Source organism: Pyxicephalus adspersus, chromosome 12 (assembly GCF_032062135.1).
Source record: "Pyxicephalus adspersus chromosome 12, UCB_Pads_2.0, whole genome shotgun sequence".
Taxonomy (NCBI): Eukaryota; Metazoa; Chordata; class Amphibia; order Anura; family Pyxicephalidae; genus Pyxicephalus; species Pyxicephalus adspersus.
In genome coordinates this window covers 2,721,339-2,739,300 of record NC_092869.1, presented here as the reverse complement: position 1 = coordinate 2,739,300, position 17,962 = coordinate 2,721,339, and the positions used below count along the sequence as shown (strand labels likewise).

The 17,962-nt window shown below is 37.5% G+C and overlaps 1 protein-coding gene across 1 annotated transcript in view; it reads right to left on the bottom strand.

The window, feature by feature from the left end:
* Positions 1-2,111: 2,111 nt before the first annotated feature.
* The window catches only part of LOC140342472 (hemicentin-1-like), a 43,994-nt gene continuing 28,143 nt past the window's right edge, over positions 2,112-17,962 (bottom strand). Inside the window, exons 18-27 of the mRNA XM_072428668.1 lie at positions 14,818-15,099; positions 11,574-11,849; positions 10,147-10,422; positions 8,680-8,997; positions 7,386-7,526; positions 6,567-6,588; positions 5,418-5,494; positions 3,579-3,641; positions 3,388-3,404; positions 2,112-2,834 (exon numbers count right to left, since the gene is read on the bottom strand). Of these exons, the coding sequence (XP_072284769.1) occupies positions 2,712-2,834; positions 3,388-3,404; positions 3,579-3,641; positions 5,418-5,494; positions 6,567-6,588; positions 7,386-7,526; positions 8,680-8,997; positions 10,147-10,422; positions 11,574-11,849; positions 14,818-15,099 (1,595 nt within the window). The 3' untranslated portion in view covers positions 2,112-2,711. The remainder of the gene's footprint in view (positions 2,835-3,387; positions 3,405-3,578; positions 3,642-5,417; positions 5,495-6,566; positions 6,589-7,385; positions 7,527-8,679; positions 8,998-10,146; positions 10,423-11,573; positions 11,850-14,817; positions 15,100-17,962) is intronic.

Sequence of the window (17,962 nt, the reverse complement as noted above, 5' to 3'; positions counted from 1 at the left end):
AGATGCTCTCACATGCAGAATGACAAATTTCACTTCTTCAATATAAAAAAAACTCTTCTCATTTCCTGTGTTGTCTGTGCCTGTACTGCGGAACAAATCACTAAAATTGTTTCATGAATAAAGATTGTCTTGGTGGTCACTATTGACTGAGCTTTGTGAGCCCATCACAGTTCCAGGAGCTGAAAGTATACCAAGGAGTATTTGTGGCTGTAGCAGCACAGCTCTTTATATTTCCAATACACCATTCTGTATAAAGTAATAGATGACAGATTTGTAGCTGGATGTTATGGGTAGCATTTGGAGACCAAGAACTAATCTCCTAGGCCTCAGGAAAGCCTGGAAACCTGTCCTGGTGAACTAAAAGTCCCAGACATATCAAGTTTGAGCTCTATGAACTTCGTATTTTGTGGTGATAAAGAATCTGGAGGTTGGCAGTTCATAAAACCTGTACTTATCAAAATATTATTAATGGCTAGAACGAATGCCTGTTGGAATAACCCATTGGGTCCCAGCCCCTCAGACAGCCCCCACCCTGCTATCATTGGATGATCCTTTTAGCCCCACCTCTGTTGTTGGGATAGAAAAAGCCATGTAAGTCTAGCAGACACAGCTCTCATTTGACATCATCTTGTTGCTAAGGACAACGACACTGACACATTGAGCACTGCACAGAGCCCAGTGACTCTGACTAATAACGTGGACTACACTGCAACCTGGACCAGGAAAACCAACTCTACCGAAGTATTATTTCACAATTTTACCTTTTATTTTATGCTGTTGTTATAGTTCTGCTATTGTTCTTTGATTAGGTCTATATCTTTTCTATAATTTGTTTATGCTCTGTGTTTTTGTATGTTTTTACTTATAATTCCCCTATAAAAAGTAAGCTGAACTCTGAATGCTCTAACTAGAAATAGTGTGTCTTGCAAACCAGAAACGCTACTATAACATTGTGATTTCAGAAACATCCCTGTCTAGAGTTGGCAGCGGGTAACGGTGCGTGCTTCCGTCTAAGCACGTGGTGGCAGTCTAACTTTAATGTTGTGTTTTGCAAGGGGTAACAGGTGTGGTTAACCTTGCCCCGTGACAAACCCCTCTTTGGCCTGCTGGTGCGTGGACTGTTGCTGAGCGTGCTGGAAATTCTATGCGCAGGGGTTCGGGCTGAGAGGGCGTTCATCATGGGTGGAGTATGGGGAGTGGTGTGATAAGGAACTCATGCCTACCTAAAAGTGGTGAATTCATTTAGGGTAATTTACAGTGATATTAGACCTTTTAGTCTGAAGGTGTTAAATTGTAACAAGTACAGGTCCAGGAATGGCAAAAAAGGCTCCAGAATCTTAGAAAAGAGATTTTATTAAAGCAGGGGTTCCAAATAAGACTTTGAAAACACTTGTAGATCTTTTGTCTTGAGGACCAACAAAATTACAGCAGATGAGGGTCTGGGAGTGGTAAATGGAATTACCCAAATCTTGGAATTTTAAAGCCGCAGTGGTAAAGACTGAACGGGGAGTTCCTCCGCTTTGGGGTGCTCCTGCACATGCTTGATGTCAGGCTTAAAAGGGGCTTTTCCTGCAATGTGAAAAAAGTTCTGATCTCAGGCCATGTGCAGTTGGATCGGCACTTTTTTTTTACATTTACAGGATCAAACAGCAAACGGAGAAGATGGCAGCGTGTGCCAGGACGATTGAGGATGGCATAGCACCGAGTGGAAGCAAGTTGTGGAGGGATTGAGGGCTGTGCGGAAGTAAACCTATTTTTTTTTTTAAATATAATAAAAATTTTGTGTATAATGCCTTTAAAGGATGGGAAATACCATTGGACAGCTGAAGAATAACATGAAACAAGACTTATTGTACCATTGGGAACACACCATGCCAATTTACTAATGATGTCTCCACTTATGGTGTCAATAGTCTGTGCCAACATGTACTGACAGTAAAAGTCCCATAAAAACTATTCAAGCAAAATGGTAACAAAAACAAAACAAAAACAAAACTGCTTAACCATTTCATCATACGCAGTGGGCTGCTTTAAAACCCAAAGGTGCAGGCTTCTCTATAGGTTCCATCGGCTGCTCACATCCAAGTATAAAGAAAAACGAATGGGCGTACTCTGTGTCAAGATCAAAACTTTATTTGTCCCAGGTGAACTAAGATGATCACAAAACGTGTACACTGTGTTTGGCCCCTGGTGAAACCTAAATATAAAATTAGTATTTATATGACCTAAATTCTAATGTACTACATAAAAAAATATTTGTAACATACAACTCCTAAAACCTTAAATCTTAAAAAAAAAACATTTTGATATCATAACAATCATCGTTCAGTTGTTTTTCTTTAGAAAACAGCCTCATTCTGTGTAGAAGAGCCAGTCCTATGCCAGTATACTGCAGAGAAGGACTTTTGATCCATGTGTGGAAGCAGTGGTCTCCATGGAGAGGTCCTGAGTCAAATCTAATTTAGATGCAATGGGCAAATCAAATGCTGACTGTGGGTTGGAGAGCTCTAGCTTTGATTCATTGGGCATAGTTTTGGATTTACACCACAACCAATTTGCACCACACGTTGTCGTTGAGAATTTTGGTGTGGTAAAATATGTGGGTAATTGGTAGGAAGGTAGGAGATCCTTGGCTGTCCCCTAAACCAATTATGTACACATGGTGGGAAAATTCAAAACAGGACAGCTTATCACTGAAGAATATTCCCTTCCTAATGTTGCTTGGTATTTAGGTTCTGGTAGACATTGGAAGAATCATCTGTCTCCGGGGTGGCTTGCGTCGGCACTGATTTGCCCGGAGGATGAATCACAGCATACACAACAGAGAGCTCATCCTGGAAAAAATCAAATAAAAAAAAAATCAAAATCAAAATCAATGAAAAGGGCTTGCTAAAAGAGAGATTAAAACAACAACACAATGTAAAGCAACAAAAGGTATCAAGCAGTGAATCTGACACTGATCTCTATGTCAGATTCACAGGAATTGCACCCACTTGCATTAAGGAGAAGCCATTTTTTACACAGCATAGAAGGAAGTTATAGAAACAATTTAAAGACATAAGAAAGCATTGTCTGTACGGCAGGATTGACACTTTTTTTAGGTTGCTCTGCGTTACCACTTCTTCATGCCAAGGCACCGCTGCCTTAGGTAGATGCTACATGCTTCTCCCAGCAGCAGCTCCATGCAGAATGAATAGGGGTGGCAATGAGTGATTAGGAACTGCAGACAGACACTTGCTGTATAATGTGCAGAAATGGGAGAGAGGAAGAGAGGGAAAGACAAAGGGAGAGGGAGAATGAGACGTGGGGGAGAGAAAAGAGAACGAGAAATCCAGTTCTGACTGTATCATCAAGACAGAAACAAGACTTTTTTTATTATTGACTGACCTTTTCATTGACTGAACCTGCAGAACACAAATTAAACATGTCAGTTAGTGTGCACGTCATGTTCTATCATAGAGCAGTACACAATGCCAGCGTTTATTCTGAAGACTTTTTGTAATAGAAGACTTATAATACCAATCTCAAACTATTGTGTCATATATAAACTTTGTATAAAACACAATCTAGTGGCTGACCTTGTCTCATTCTTATATCGATGTACGTGTAGCAGACATCATTCTCCTCTGCTTGTGTAGTGACTAGGATGGACAGAACAAAATAAAAGTCATTTCCCCAAAGTTACTGTTTCAAAGTACCAACTGTAATATTCAGGTAAGTTTTAACACGTTACAAGTCATTTTTATACTTTTCCATCTGTAACTACCAATAAAATAATCCCCAGTAAATGATGGGTCTTGTCTAAGTATTTCTGTTAGAGGTTGGCAATGTTATGTGCAAAGCTTGTCCTCCTCTATGTGTTCCTATGTTGTCTCCCCTCCACTAGGGATAGGCAAAATAGAAATTTGTATTTTTGTGAAAGTTTGAAAAAATTCAGCCCATCTTTTCTAGGTATCATTGAACAAATATCACTTATCATTATAATTGCTGGGGAAAGGAAGGAGAGGGTTGGTGGGTATCAGGGGGAACCATAAGAACACAATCCAAGTTTGTATAATTAACTTATAGTAAAGGCAGGACAACACAATTCTTAGCCCTCCTAGCAAGTTCATTCATTCCAGGTCATTGCTAAGCCTCTGCACATAACATTGCCGTTCGCTGAGGGAATGGAGTGTATAAGTGGATCTAAAGACAAGTTAAAAAAAATTAACCCCTTCTGGCTTTACAAATATGTCATACTGACTATGTTTCATCTTTTATCACTTCATGCTTTTTACTTTCACATGGGGCACCTCCATACAACCTTTGCACTTAATGTAAATTTAAAAAAATGCTGGAATCTAGATTCCTTGCTTATGGCTGGGTCTACATGGACGTTTTGTAAAAAGGCATGTAAACGTTCCTACTGCGTTTATAAGCGTTTTTATGCACTTATTCTAACGTTTTAAAACTTTTTTTTAAATGCTGGAAAAAGCTGAAAAACGTCTATGCCGCGTTTTACCGCGTTTTACCGCGATTCTACAAGCGTTTTAGCACTTGGTAGAAATGCAAATTGTAACCCTGGGCAGTGATTTCTGCAAGTACAGGAAGTACATACATCCCTGCATACATGTGATAATGTGATCATGCAACAGTACAGTGACAAATGTAACAGTATACACAGAATAGAGTGAAAAGAGTGCAAAGTGAAGCACAATTAAAGACAATGACTACACACAAGTGATAATGAATGACATCATTTGCAAGTGTGAAAAGCACCAAAAGCAAACACAATGGCAGACAATCTTCACACGTGCCAGGCATAGGTGTTAATTTTTACCAGCATAGTACATGTAATTAATCATGCATGACACATGGAATAGTGACACAGGACACAGGCTATTGTTAAAACGTTTGTAAAAGCCTCCATTGAAATCAATGGAAGCTTTTTTATTGACAATTTCTAGCATGCATAAACGCAGGAAAACGCTCCTATTAAAATCAATGGACGCGTTTTCCCGCGATTTTCAGCGTTTTCCTGCGATTTACCAGCGTTTTAATTTTTTAAACGTTGCAAGCAACGTTTAAAATAAAGCTCAAAAACGTGCCTGAAGGAAACGTCCTGCTGTAGATTAGCCCATTGGAATGCATGGGGACTTCAAACAAAGGCTTTAAAAGCCTCAGGTTAAATGCTGGGGAAACAGTCCGTGTAGACTAAGCCTATAAGTTTTTTTTTTTCTAGATATGTTCTGCTTTTTGTGGACTAAAAACAGAACTGATGATCCATAAGATCAAATCACAGAATTTTAAATTGTTGCATTAGGAGAAACTTGTTTATCATAGTGTAAAAATTGGCTTGAAATTGAGAGAAATTATTTATTTAGGCTCATAAAAATAGAAAGAAAGAACAAGGAGAAATAACTAATCACTAAACCTACTATTGCTATAGAGATGCTGATCATCATCCATTTCAGCTGGCATGTTTGTAAGCTCATTTGTGGACTTTTCTTCATCCCTAGATTAAAAAAAACAAAATGATAAACTATATATCTTAAATTTATATATATATATGTATTTTTTAAGCTGGTGCAACAGGGTGATCTATGTATAAGCATAATATTTAATTGCAAGGCCCCTTCGTCCTACATTTTATTTTGAAATGTGCACTCTCTGTTATCCAGAACTTCAGCAACCGGCACTCTCAAATAACCGGAAATTCCTTTCTTCTCCTGCTGTAGACTGTACATGGCCAGCAAAGCTTGCTGCGGTAATGGGATTCACATAGGAGAATATTTACAGTACATTGTATAGATTTATTTAGGATCTGTCCCCAAATGAATTTAAAAAATCATGCCCCCATATGTCTTCAATATAATAATCCGCACCTATACTTTATTATATTAATCTGCTCCCATACTTATTAATAATAACAATCTGCACCTTTACTTTGTTATAATAATTATATTACTTTTCTCCTGTGCTTATATTAATACTAATCTGATCCCATATTTCATAAAAATCATAATCTGCACCCAAAATAAAATATTATCCCCCCATACTTATTTAGTACAATAAATAAATTAAATACAATATTTCGGTATAATATTATTCTGTCCTATGTGTCTTCATTATAATAATAATATGCCCCTGAATATTTTTTTAATAAAAAGTTGCCATCATACTTTCTTTCTGTAAACATGTATTTTCAAAGCTGTTTTATAACAATGTAAAACAGTATTACAGTAAGGTTTGTTTTTATCTGTCATAATTTGCTTTTGATTAGTGTGTTGCATTATTAATATTAAAGCAATACAGTAAAGAAATATATAATAGTCAGGCCTAGAGTAACTCTCAAGCAACCAGAAACTACGTTTATCTGGAACTGTTCAATCCCCCATGGATGCTGGATAATGGGGACTTTACAGTAGTAAGCATGTTAAAGGGGGAGGCATGGAAGGCAAAAATATCAGCAGAGTAAATTACAGCTTAAAATCCTAGGAATAGAGAATGTACAGAGAGTCTTCAGTTACATGATAAGAACTTTCCTTGAATACTAAGAAGATACATAAATAAGTATTACTACTCACCCAGGTTTATCTTTATCAGGGGCTGAAACAAAATGCAATCATTTTTTAAATAAGGTAACAATATAAAGTCATCTTTGCATAGTTGGTTATAAAATAACAAATTAGTTTTAAAGAGAATGCATGTTCCACATTTACAATGCTGATAAGTTGTTCTTGCTGTCAATTGGAATAGCCAAAAAAAAAGAAGCAAGAGTGCTTTTCAGCCAATCTCCTTTCTGCCAAAGGCAGTAAATTCTGCAATAGTTAAAGTCTATGTAAAACCAATTTTATTAGTTTGGAATTGTATGGATGGGGATAGAAACCTTGCTGTACTCGCGCTAATGTTTTCTATCAATTTTAAAACAAACACATACACTTGTCTTTTTAAGAAGACACGGCACCGTTTAGTGCAGGAAAGCCCATGAGAAACCACCACCCATAGATTTATTTATTCACATTTATTTTATCAGCAGTTCTATTTAAGTGTTAGCATTGGCAACCACATTTTGCATTAGATTTTGACAGATGAAGGGTGTGATCAGGCACGTAAGTCTTATTGCAGCAGGGACATTGCATGTAACTTTCTGCAAGAAAGCCCTACCTGGTTGCAAATTGTTAAGGAGCACCTTTGTCTTACTTTAATTCTACTATTTTGCTTATTGCAAATCAGGACAGTTTCAGTAAAGTCACAATCCAATTCACCCACATTGCTCTTTTCTAATTATCTATTTAGTATAAGCAATACTATTTGGACACCCATTTATGTAAACCATTATATCATTTATTTATATCATTTCAAGGAATATTGTCACTTCTAAATCCACACAGGTGCAAAATTACCTGAGTTGTGTTGATTGTGGCGTTGGTTTAATGATGAGAATAATGAAGATAATTTGCTCCTTTTTATAATCAGCAAGATTATGGAAAGCAGTAACAGCAATAACACTAAACCTCCAAGAACTGGCCATACAATACTGCTTCCTGAAAAAGGAGAGATAAAAGGTAAAATTATCTGAACAATAAATTGTCACATTTGCCTTTTTCTCGCTAAAACTCCTCTCACTTTGCCATGCCTGCTCGTCAAGATTTAATCAGTATTGCCCCTCCCGCTGGCCAATCAGGAAATAGCTTCTGAATCATCACTTGCTATTTAGCTAGCTCAGACACAGTACTCATGCAACGTGTCTCCACATGCTGAGCCCCCTAGCTCTGCTGAGCATTTTATTTAAACCTGTATTAATTGCGTGGTTTCCCTGTTCAGCTTCTGTATTGTCCAGACTGGTGTTTCTGCCTGTTCCCTTCTGCTGTACCTGTGTTCTTCTCTGTCTGTGGTGATCTCCCATGCCCCTTTGTCACCTGTGCCCTCCATCGTCTTGATTCTCCAGTTTTCCCCGGTGTCTGTGGTGGCCCCCAAATCATCAGTGTCTATTTCCAGGAACTCTGGTTCTTGACCCCTGGCTTGTTCGAGATCGCTCTTGCTTGCTGCCTGCCTCAACCCCGGCCCTTTCTTTACAATACTCCATCCTAGCCATTTGGTACTGTGCATCATCCTACCCACCCTGGTGTGCCCAAGGACCGCAACTTGGCAGCAGCGAGCAGCACAACATCTTCACCACTAGAGGGGCTGGTTATAGTTGGTGCCTAGATTTTGTGCCTTGGCCTTTCTCAGGGCTCACACTACTTCTGTGCAAGCCATAGGGTCCTCTAGAGGCTTCATCTCTCCAAGTGTAACATATATCCCAAATTATCAATGATTGTTGTAACTCTAATTTAAATGTGCCTAAAGATAAATTATTATAAACATTATTTATGCAATAGTTAAAACGATTTTTGGAGATTTCTTTTCAGTTTTTGTTTATTAGATACAACAGAAAGTGTAAGTAAACCCCCCAATGTGAGGGAAACTCCTCACCGTCACTGAAATAGGGATACCTACTGGAAGACTTTAACTCTATCTTTGTTCTACTGATAACTCAATGTGTTGACATGAACAAACGGCATTTAGAACCTGAACACCCTAAATGCTAAATTAACTAGCTTGAATGTGTCGTATTGAATTTGATATGGGACTATATAGCTTGGACCACTTAACTAAAAGAAACAGATAGGACTTCTTTTGTATATGTAGACTCACCATGTGAAGGGTTTTCAAAGATTTGATGAATCTGAAATGTCTCAACAACAGAGAATGGCTTGCTGGTTAGTAACTTGTTGCTGACTTTACACTTATAGGTTCCTGCATGGTGACTTTGGAGGGATTCGATGTATAGAACTGACCCATTGTCTCGGATTTGGTAGAGATCAGAGTCCTTGGCTACCACCGTCTCATTGTGCATCCACAGAAATGAGGGGGATGTTCCTTTCTCTATAGAGCAATTCAACATCAAGTTTTCTCCAAATACAAAATCTGTATCAGCTTTATTCACAGTAATGCGTACACCTGAAACCGCTTCTATTAAAAAAAAAGAAAAAGTTATAAGCAAAAAAACAGTCCACTCAATTGTAGAGTCTTGGGTATAGAAAGATAACATTGAGGTAAATCACCTAGAGGAGTTTTGACCCTTTGACAAATTTCTCTAAATGTTCAGTACCAAACAACACAAAAAGAAAAGTGGTCTCTTCCCCATAATAAAATTACATTGAAGACTTAATAAACTTTTGAAGGCATTTTGCCAAGTCTATGGACTTAAGATGGTAGGAATATTTTTGAAGTGAGCAAATACATGTATAAGCCTTTTGAAATCTATAATGTAAATATCTATAGGATATAAAGAGTAAATTACAAAAAAAAAAAAAATTGAAATTATTATTTTATGTTAACATAATGTTGTTTTTATTAAACTTTTTATTATTATTTTTTTTGTTTTTGTTTTTTGGTGGGGTGTGAATATCTTCTTTTTTAGGAAAGTTCTTCTACATCACAGAACTTCATTTGAGGGTTTTTAATGCCCTTTTGACCACATCACTATACCATGCTGGGTTATAATTTCTCATTACCTCCCAAACCCCATTCTATGGATAGTAAGGATTAAACCCCATTCTTTAGATAGTCAGGCTTTTCAAAATTTCTATTTTACGTTTCTAAAAATGGCAATAGGTTATTTCTGAACCACAAACTAAAGGCTTTAAATGTTCAGATGACCACAATAGTTTAGGAAAACATATATGGATCCATCTATTATCAACAATTCATTTAAAAACCAAACTTTTTCCTTAGGGGTAGAAAAGGAGTAAAAGGTTGAACCCTCTTTCAAGTTTGGCTTGCTAACTGTGTTCCGGTTAGTAAGACTCACACTAGCTAATTAAATAAAAAGGAAAAAAATCTATTGGTTTAATTTGTCATTGATACCCACTTCCAATGGGTTCACTTTTCTGGTGGTGATAGTTGTCAAAAAGGGGATTTTCTTTTACTTTGAAGAGTTCCCCTATACTTTCTGTTGTGTCCAAGGTGAGTAAGTGAAGAAATATTCCCCCCATTGGGCACAGTCAGCACAAATTTAAAAAATTATCATTGTTTCAAACCTTTTCTTAGTTTATGCAAAACTAACACATATACATGTACATTCACTGAATGCAACTTTTTTCCCAAATTAGTGCTTACCTGTAACATGCAAATGGGCCGGATCACTATTCTCTTCTGAGAAGTCATTGCTAGATTGGCAGGTATAGGGTCCGGCCATAGTCAGGGATGTGAATGTCAGGTTTATCTTTGCTGCCCCCTTCTGGTGACGGGTTATGTTTCCTAGAAGTCTTTCCCTGTGATAGAAGCCATAGGATATAGGGAGGGATCCTGTAAGGGACTCACACAGGACCACAATCTCATTTCCCAAAAACACTTCACTGGGCCTCAGAATCAGATGAGGTTGTCCTATAGCAACTGTGTACATAGAAGATGTTTTACTCTTTATAATGACTTTTTCAAACTCATACAATATTTGCTATGAAGGAATAAGTCCCTATTGTTTATGAGTACTATAAGGATATGCTACTAAACACAGGAGCAGTAGGCACTAGCTGGCATTGGGGGGGGGGGGGGGGGGTCTGCTGAGCATTTATAAACCTTGCAATATTTCATGCAATGATCAATGTCATTATGTCAAGGCATATACAGTGTGACAGCTAAAGGGGATTTAGGAGTATGTGCTGCAGACAATTAGCGGATTGTTTTCTGGTTATGATCCAATCCTGCCAATGGCTACCGGTGCTTTATAGCTTCCAGACATGAGTAGCTCATTGTAACTTTTGGCTTGGCTGACCTGCTAGTGGTGGGATTAGCTGTTGGGTTACCTGTTGCTGCTTGTTTCATGTTCCTGTAAATGTTTTCTTGCCTGGATTGACCTTTGCTTGTGACCCTGACCATGCTTTGTCTCTACTCTGTTTAGTAGACTTACAACCTGTGTAATACCTCTGGCTCTCTTTTCTGGACTTTGTTGGATCCTCATGTAGTGCTTTATCAGTGGATCATCTCTTGACACCTTTCTGACCTGTCTGACCTCCCTTTGTGTACCCCATCCTGTTCTTGGAGGGCTTCTTTTCTTACATCAGTTTTTCTCCTGATGCCGTCCTTTGTACGCAGAGGTCCTTGGTACACCAATTTGCTGGGACAGAACAACTAGCCTCCCGGGGCTAAGCAGGGGCTACAGGTGAAGAATGAGGTGTAAGATTGAGGGATGGGCATCTGGTGTGCACATGCACCTGACCAGGCCCTTATCATTACTTTGTGCTTTGCCAGGGAAATAAAGTTGACTTCACTGTGATCAATGTGTGCGTTGACATTTTTTGCCACATTTGCTAAAGTAAGTGAAAATTTTTGCCAAGGGAACATGCTCAACTCCTCCACAAAAACTATTCTTTTTCTTTATGTTTTTCTTATGGTACAATATTCCTTATATGCAATTTTTCCCTCCATCAATTAGTATTTACCGTTTGGTAAAATGTTCTCTATTAGTTGCATGACTGAACTATTTCAAACATTATATTAAATATCGAGGTACAAATACCATACTCCAGAGCACAGCTTCTACTTACTTTGAACGATGATGAGAGTATTGGTGCTATTTTTTTTAACTTTACCATGCCACGACTGAACGACAGAACATTGGTAGCTTCCTGAGTTCTCTTCTCTGGCTTTACTTATCACATAACTGTTCCTATCAGAGCGTTGAATAATTTGGGAGTCCTTATAAAACACGTAAAAGAGACTGGTGTAGAATTTAGAGACTGATGTACATTTCAATGTCACTGTTTGTCCCTCGTGCACAGGAAGAGATGGTTTCACACTTAATTGTGGTGATGTGAATAACTCTAGAACACAAATTCAGAATTAGAAATGTGGACTAAGTGGAAAGTATGATACACATATAATCATCATTGATGTCTAATTATTATAAGCAAGATGAACATCATCTGATTTAATACCCATCCCAGGACAATTTAATAATCCCCGCTAAACCATTCCATACCCCTCATCAAGTTTCTTTTTAGTTATGTGCAATTCTTACCTAAAACTGCCATTCATACCCATGAATTGCACCATTTCTGGTAGGAAATATTAATATGGATTGTTCATTATTAGAATCCTAGAAGGTTTGTCTCTCTGCCAGGCCTGGGATCAATGACAAAAGTAGAAGGAGAAACAGCAGACCTTTTAAGGCAGCATTTTTACATTGTATACTGATATTTATTCATGTGTTCAAAGTATAAAATGTAATAAGGAAAACAACTTTTTTTTTGACAAAGATCTCAAAGAGTTCTAATGTCTCTTTTTCCCCAACATGTTTCGCCCAAAATGGGTTCCTGGGGGGATAGAGAGACTTGAGTTTGAGGTGTTGTAATTATTGGAGTAATCCAAAAACAGTGATCAAATTAAACAGGTTAGAAAGATGAAAACAATGGTGTATGTTGGCTGCGTCTGCGCCATTAGAACTCTTTGAGTATTATACATATCATTTATTTGTTATTGTTCACTAAAACTGGTAAACTACTTGTATGGTGACAATGGGAATACTATGTCTAGAGTATGAATCTAGCATAATGGATCTCTGTTAAAAAATTAGTTTTTCCTTATTCTACTTCATACTTTGAACACATGAATAACATCACTACACAATGTAAAAATGCTGCCTTTTTCCCCTTATACCTTTACTATTCCTGGTAGTTTTGACCAGTGGATCCACTGGGGCAATAGATCAGTTGCCTCATCCTAACATCCTAACATCATCCCTACACTGCAGTCTTCAAAAGACCCCATCAGTAGATAGTCAAATGCCCCCATCACCCCGGCAGTGACTGGCGTGCTGAAGAAAAATCTTCCCCTTTTGCAGAAAAGTAAATGGAGCACTTGGGTGCAGGAAAGTCATCTAACCAACCTTGCAGTTTCTTGGAGGTAGTGGGGACAAGCCCCCCCCCCCATTTCCCCGAAGTGTTCATACTTTTGATCATGTGATACCACAAATGTATGATCCCGTAAACATCCACCACTATGGGTGTTGTTATGGGTGTTGTGAAAACCAAAGTTTAGTCCTTGTTCACGCAATCAAATATGGAAAATTTTTTTTACAATCTGCTCATTCTTTGTGAACCAGCTAGATCTTCTCTTTGAACAAGCACCCATTTATCCTTACACATACAGTACATGGCAGTTATAAGAGAGCTATTTAGAGTACTTTCTATAAATACACAGGTAAAATATTGTTTTCATGAGTGTTAATCTCCTGTGTTGTCTACAGCATGACTAAGAAACCATTGGGCACCCTTAGCATACTTGAGAAGATGACTTCTCATCAATGGCGTAACGTTGTGGAATTCTTTCAAGCTAACCTAAATGAAAATTGTATCACTCATCTTCCTTACTGTGTAAGATACCGTCCTCACTTCACAGGTATAACTCCCAGAATCCCTCAGCTGAGATGACCTAACTCTGTATGTATTAAATACATTGAATTCCCATGCAGTCTCTGTAGAAAGCAAACTGCAGCTTTAAGCTGGGTCTGAAGGGGTTACACTGGTGTCACAATCATCACCTTCCACCTTTCAGAGTTCAAGTTATATTTTATATTTGGAGAAATTAACTGATTTGTAAAGATAATAAAAGACAATGTGATGTGATTGGTTCTATGATTTAAACATAAAGCTTTATATGACTAAACCAATAGTCGGGATACTCTGGACTACAGCCTACAAGTAGCAAATACTTAAGTGGGGAAGAACACAGACTGTTGGGTTGTGCCTCACAGCCTCATAAAGTATTATTTTTTTCAATAAAGCAATAATATAAAAAAATTCTATTATGAAATATTCAGTTTCTTGGCTTAGGACCAGACTATTTCTAGTGGATTTGGATGACTGTGATGGACTAGGTTGGGTCTAAGTTTTTTTGGGGGGAAAGATATTGATATCTTTTTTATTTTTATTTTTTTTATAAAATGTTGCACAATTAAGATTAGGAAAGAAAAGGGTAAAAAAGGCAGGCTTCAATAAGTGGGGTCATTGGGGGCACCATTGTGGGATTTCATCAGTGGGAGTAGCAAAATTTAATGGAACACTGTCAATACAGAAAGCAGTGCAAAGCTAAGTGTAGATGTATTTACAGTAATATACTGCTCCAAATATGTAGTGGGAATTCAAAGTTCGAATTTATGTTGACGAAGGAAGGCAGCTTCAAAGCCTGAATGTACAACAAAATTCTTCAATAGAATCTTCTATGCTAACAGGTTCCCTTTAATGATTGCTGGAACTTTTAGTAGGCAAACATGACAAGTAGTTGTATACCCAGATTTACAATAGGTAATGCAATATTTAAAGAGAAATGGTTTGGAACAAGGGTGCTTGTAGTCATTTCTGCAGATGCAGCCTCAGAGCTGTTCCTCCAAAAGCAATCACATGGCCAAAAGAAATATATTGTTTTCTGGAAGTATGCTATATTCTGCTGCAGCTGGGTGCAGCTACATTCTAAAAATGGTTCCCAACCACTTCCTTTTAATTAAATTGGAGTGACTGAGACTGTATTTCAGTCCACAGCACAATGCCTGAGAGATCCCTAAAAGTCACAATAGTTTTTTGAAGATGGAAGAAACCACAATTTGCAGAACTGATGGCTTTCCAACAAACTTTTCAGACATTTTGCTCATTGAAGGTTGCCATTTGGCACAGAAATAGGAGTAGTAGGCTATTACGTTCTCTCTTTTGCAAGCTAATCTTTTTGGCAAGTTTCAGGTTTTTACACTAGGATCACTTTAATAAACAGTATTCTAGGTCAGTTTTTCATTCTCACCTTGGATCTGAATGCTTATCTCATTACTCTTCTTCCTCACAGTGTCATTCACCGTCCTCACTTCACAGGTATATTTCCCGGAATTCTCCAGCTGAACTGTCCCCACTTTGTACGTATCATATACACTGATTTCCTGCACAATCTGTCCATATTTGTAGAAAGCAAAGCGCAGTTCTGTGTCAGGTCTAAGAAAGGTAATTGTGGTGTCACAAGTCAGAGTCATTTCATTACCTTCCCATACTGAGTAATGGGTTTTTTTTATTTTTGGAGATGTGAACAGTTCTAAAGAAAAATAATGAAAATACATTAAGAAGTTTTATGAGTAGGATCGATGACTAAAATCTAACTTTTTAAAATCTTTTTATTGGTGTTTCTGATAATAAAATAAAACATAAATAATATTGCAAAATTGACATGAAAAGAGCTGATAAAAAAGCGGGGAGAAAAAATTGTGAAAAAGAGAACATCCTATAAACTATAGCAAACAAAGGTGCAATAAAAAGTCAAACCTACAAAGAAGAAAGGGGAGGACACAAGTATTCTATAAAAAACATGTCAGAACCTTAGTACACTGGAAGAACACCTGAGAGAGGTAGAACTAAAGGTGCAAAGAAATGTTAACAATTCACATTATCATGTGCCAGGTGGAATATTTGAACCTATCTAGAATCTTTGTACCTTCTCTGACATCTGACCATATATCTATAAAATTCTACCATCTAAGTATGAAGCAAGAAACATGCTTGCCATTCAATTGCTCTGCCTAAAGCCTGTCTGTGTTACAAATTATATGAAGGGAAGTGAGTAAACAGTCAACAGTGGGCCAATATGAGCATATCCGGGCAGCCATTATGACTTTTCTAGTGGAGAAGGGGCCAACCTGTAACTGTTAGGATATGTAATATTGTATATGCCCTTATACAGGTTTATCGATCATGCCGGGCCTTTGTCATGTGACAATATTGTCTGTCTGTTATTGAGAATGTGTTTAAATAAAGTTTATCTCAGTTGTTCCTCTCAGTGAGAGACTTCCTGAGGGAAGAGAAGCATGGTTTCTGTGTGCAGTTTCCACTCTAAGGAAAGCAGGAGTTCACAATAAATTCACAAGATAAGATTAGAGAACATTATTATACGGTTATCCTATCTCTTATTATAATGACAACAGTAACCCATTCCTGCAAATCTCGATTAACTTTAAGAGGGTCAGCATCTTCTCAATATCCAAACAGTAGCAGAGGACAAAAGATCACTCTGACATCTGTCACCCACCGTATAAACGCTACAATGCTGTTCCAAAAGTTATCAATATATTTACAGGACCAAAATCCATGGGTTTGGGAGGCCGGGGAGTCTCCACATTTGGGGCACTGCAACTGACCATGACGATCAGGGTGGGCTGAACCCACAGCCCTGACGACCTCAAAAGCCCTATGCAAGAACATAAATTGTGTTTCCTTCCATACTTCGTTAATCATTTATCATTTCATTTTTTTTTTTTACCCTTGAACAATTTTATCCGCCAGGTCTGGTCCTGGAAAGTTTTGCTACCACTGCCACGGGCTGGTAAAGGACAGGGGTTTTAAGTAGATTGATTGGAGTAAAACATAAGTAGATGAGATGCTTCAGGGGGAAAGAATCTGAAATTAGTCAAAGACACTTGGTTGTAAAGCGAAGAAGGGGCTAGCCACCAAACCTTTAAAATATGTTATTAATTGCATGTGGTTTAAGTGGTACGCAAGTGGAGGTGGCAACCTATATCATATAAATATTGATCAAATTGCCTCTGGAATTGCCTCTATTGGAATCAGTTGATTGCAGAGCAGTTTTAAAGCTATGTACCGAAAGGTCTCCAGCCTTTTTAACCATCCAGAATGTTGTTGGTTCAGCCAATTGGTTATTGCTAATGAAAATCTTCCACATTAATTTTTGTACCAGTGTTGTACCTACAGACAGAGCCTTATCTAAGATAAGTCACCAATCAGTGGTCCACAGAAAAATTTAGATATTATTTGCAATTTTTATGTTTTAATATTTTCACCTTTATAATGCACTAAATTTACGAACTGTACAAGAGACAGAAAAACAAGAGAGGCGCAACATTACGTCAGTGTGATATTACGTTATATGAGGCAACCGTTGCCGTGCCGTACGCTTCAGTATTGTTTCCACCATTACAACTGTCACCCCGCTCCACGAATACCGATTCTCATCCAATTGTTTTATTTTATTTGTTTATTTTAGATTGTCTTTTAGGTTAGTAGGACTTTAACTGTGCATTTTCTTTAATTGTTATATTTACCCTCCCTAGCGGTCTAATTCTGTGCAAATTTCCATGCAAAAGCGGTACAATTTTTTGCATGGAAATGTATTTTTCATTAAAGGCTATAACTCTTAGGCATAACTCAATAACCGATATTTAATACATTTAATACATTTATTGTTAAACTTTAAATAACAAAAAAATCTGTTAAAAAATATTTAAAAGTGTGATGTACAGTACAGTAGTATGTATAATAAATATATAATATAATTATATATATATATTTTTTGAATATTTCTCTGTATTGGACTCAATACGGCTATTTTGTATTGAATCCAATACAAAATTATTTGAATTTCCCGCTGATCTGCCACCGGCACTGACCAACATCACCGGGAAACCCCAGAGATCATCGCTGCACTATGTAGCTGGAGATCGAGGAGGAAGGACGTGTCCTCAGGACCTGTGGGGACCAGCAAGACGACGGGAGACAACAACGAAGCAAGGTAAGTCTTTTTTTTTAGGTCAAATCCACCCCGAGTCACACTCTGGAAAACCGCTAAGGTCCTAATAGCATCAAATAGTTTAAGTTTGGTAACTATCATTTCTTGTTCGGTCTTAGATTCAAATAAAATAAACCCATAATGAGTGAGAAAAAGCAAACAAATATTTTGCATTTCTTTAGTAATACTAAAAATAATGCAACTAATGATAATAATAACAACAGTAATACTTCACTTAACCACCTGAGCATTACACTGATTTCTAGATTTCTGTTCCAAAAGCGTTACAGGTTTTCATGAAATTTTTTTTTTTAAATTGTAGACCTGTAACTTACAGAAATATGTCCGAATAGGGTTCTAGTAGATATCATGAATATAAAAA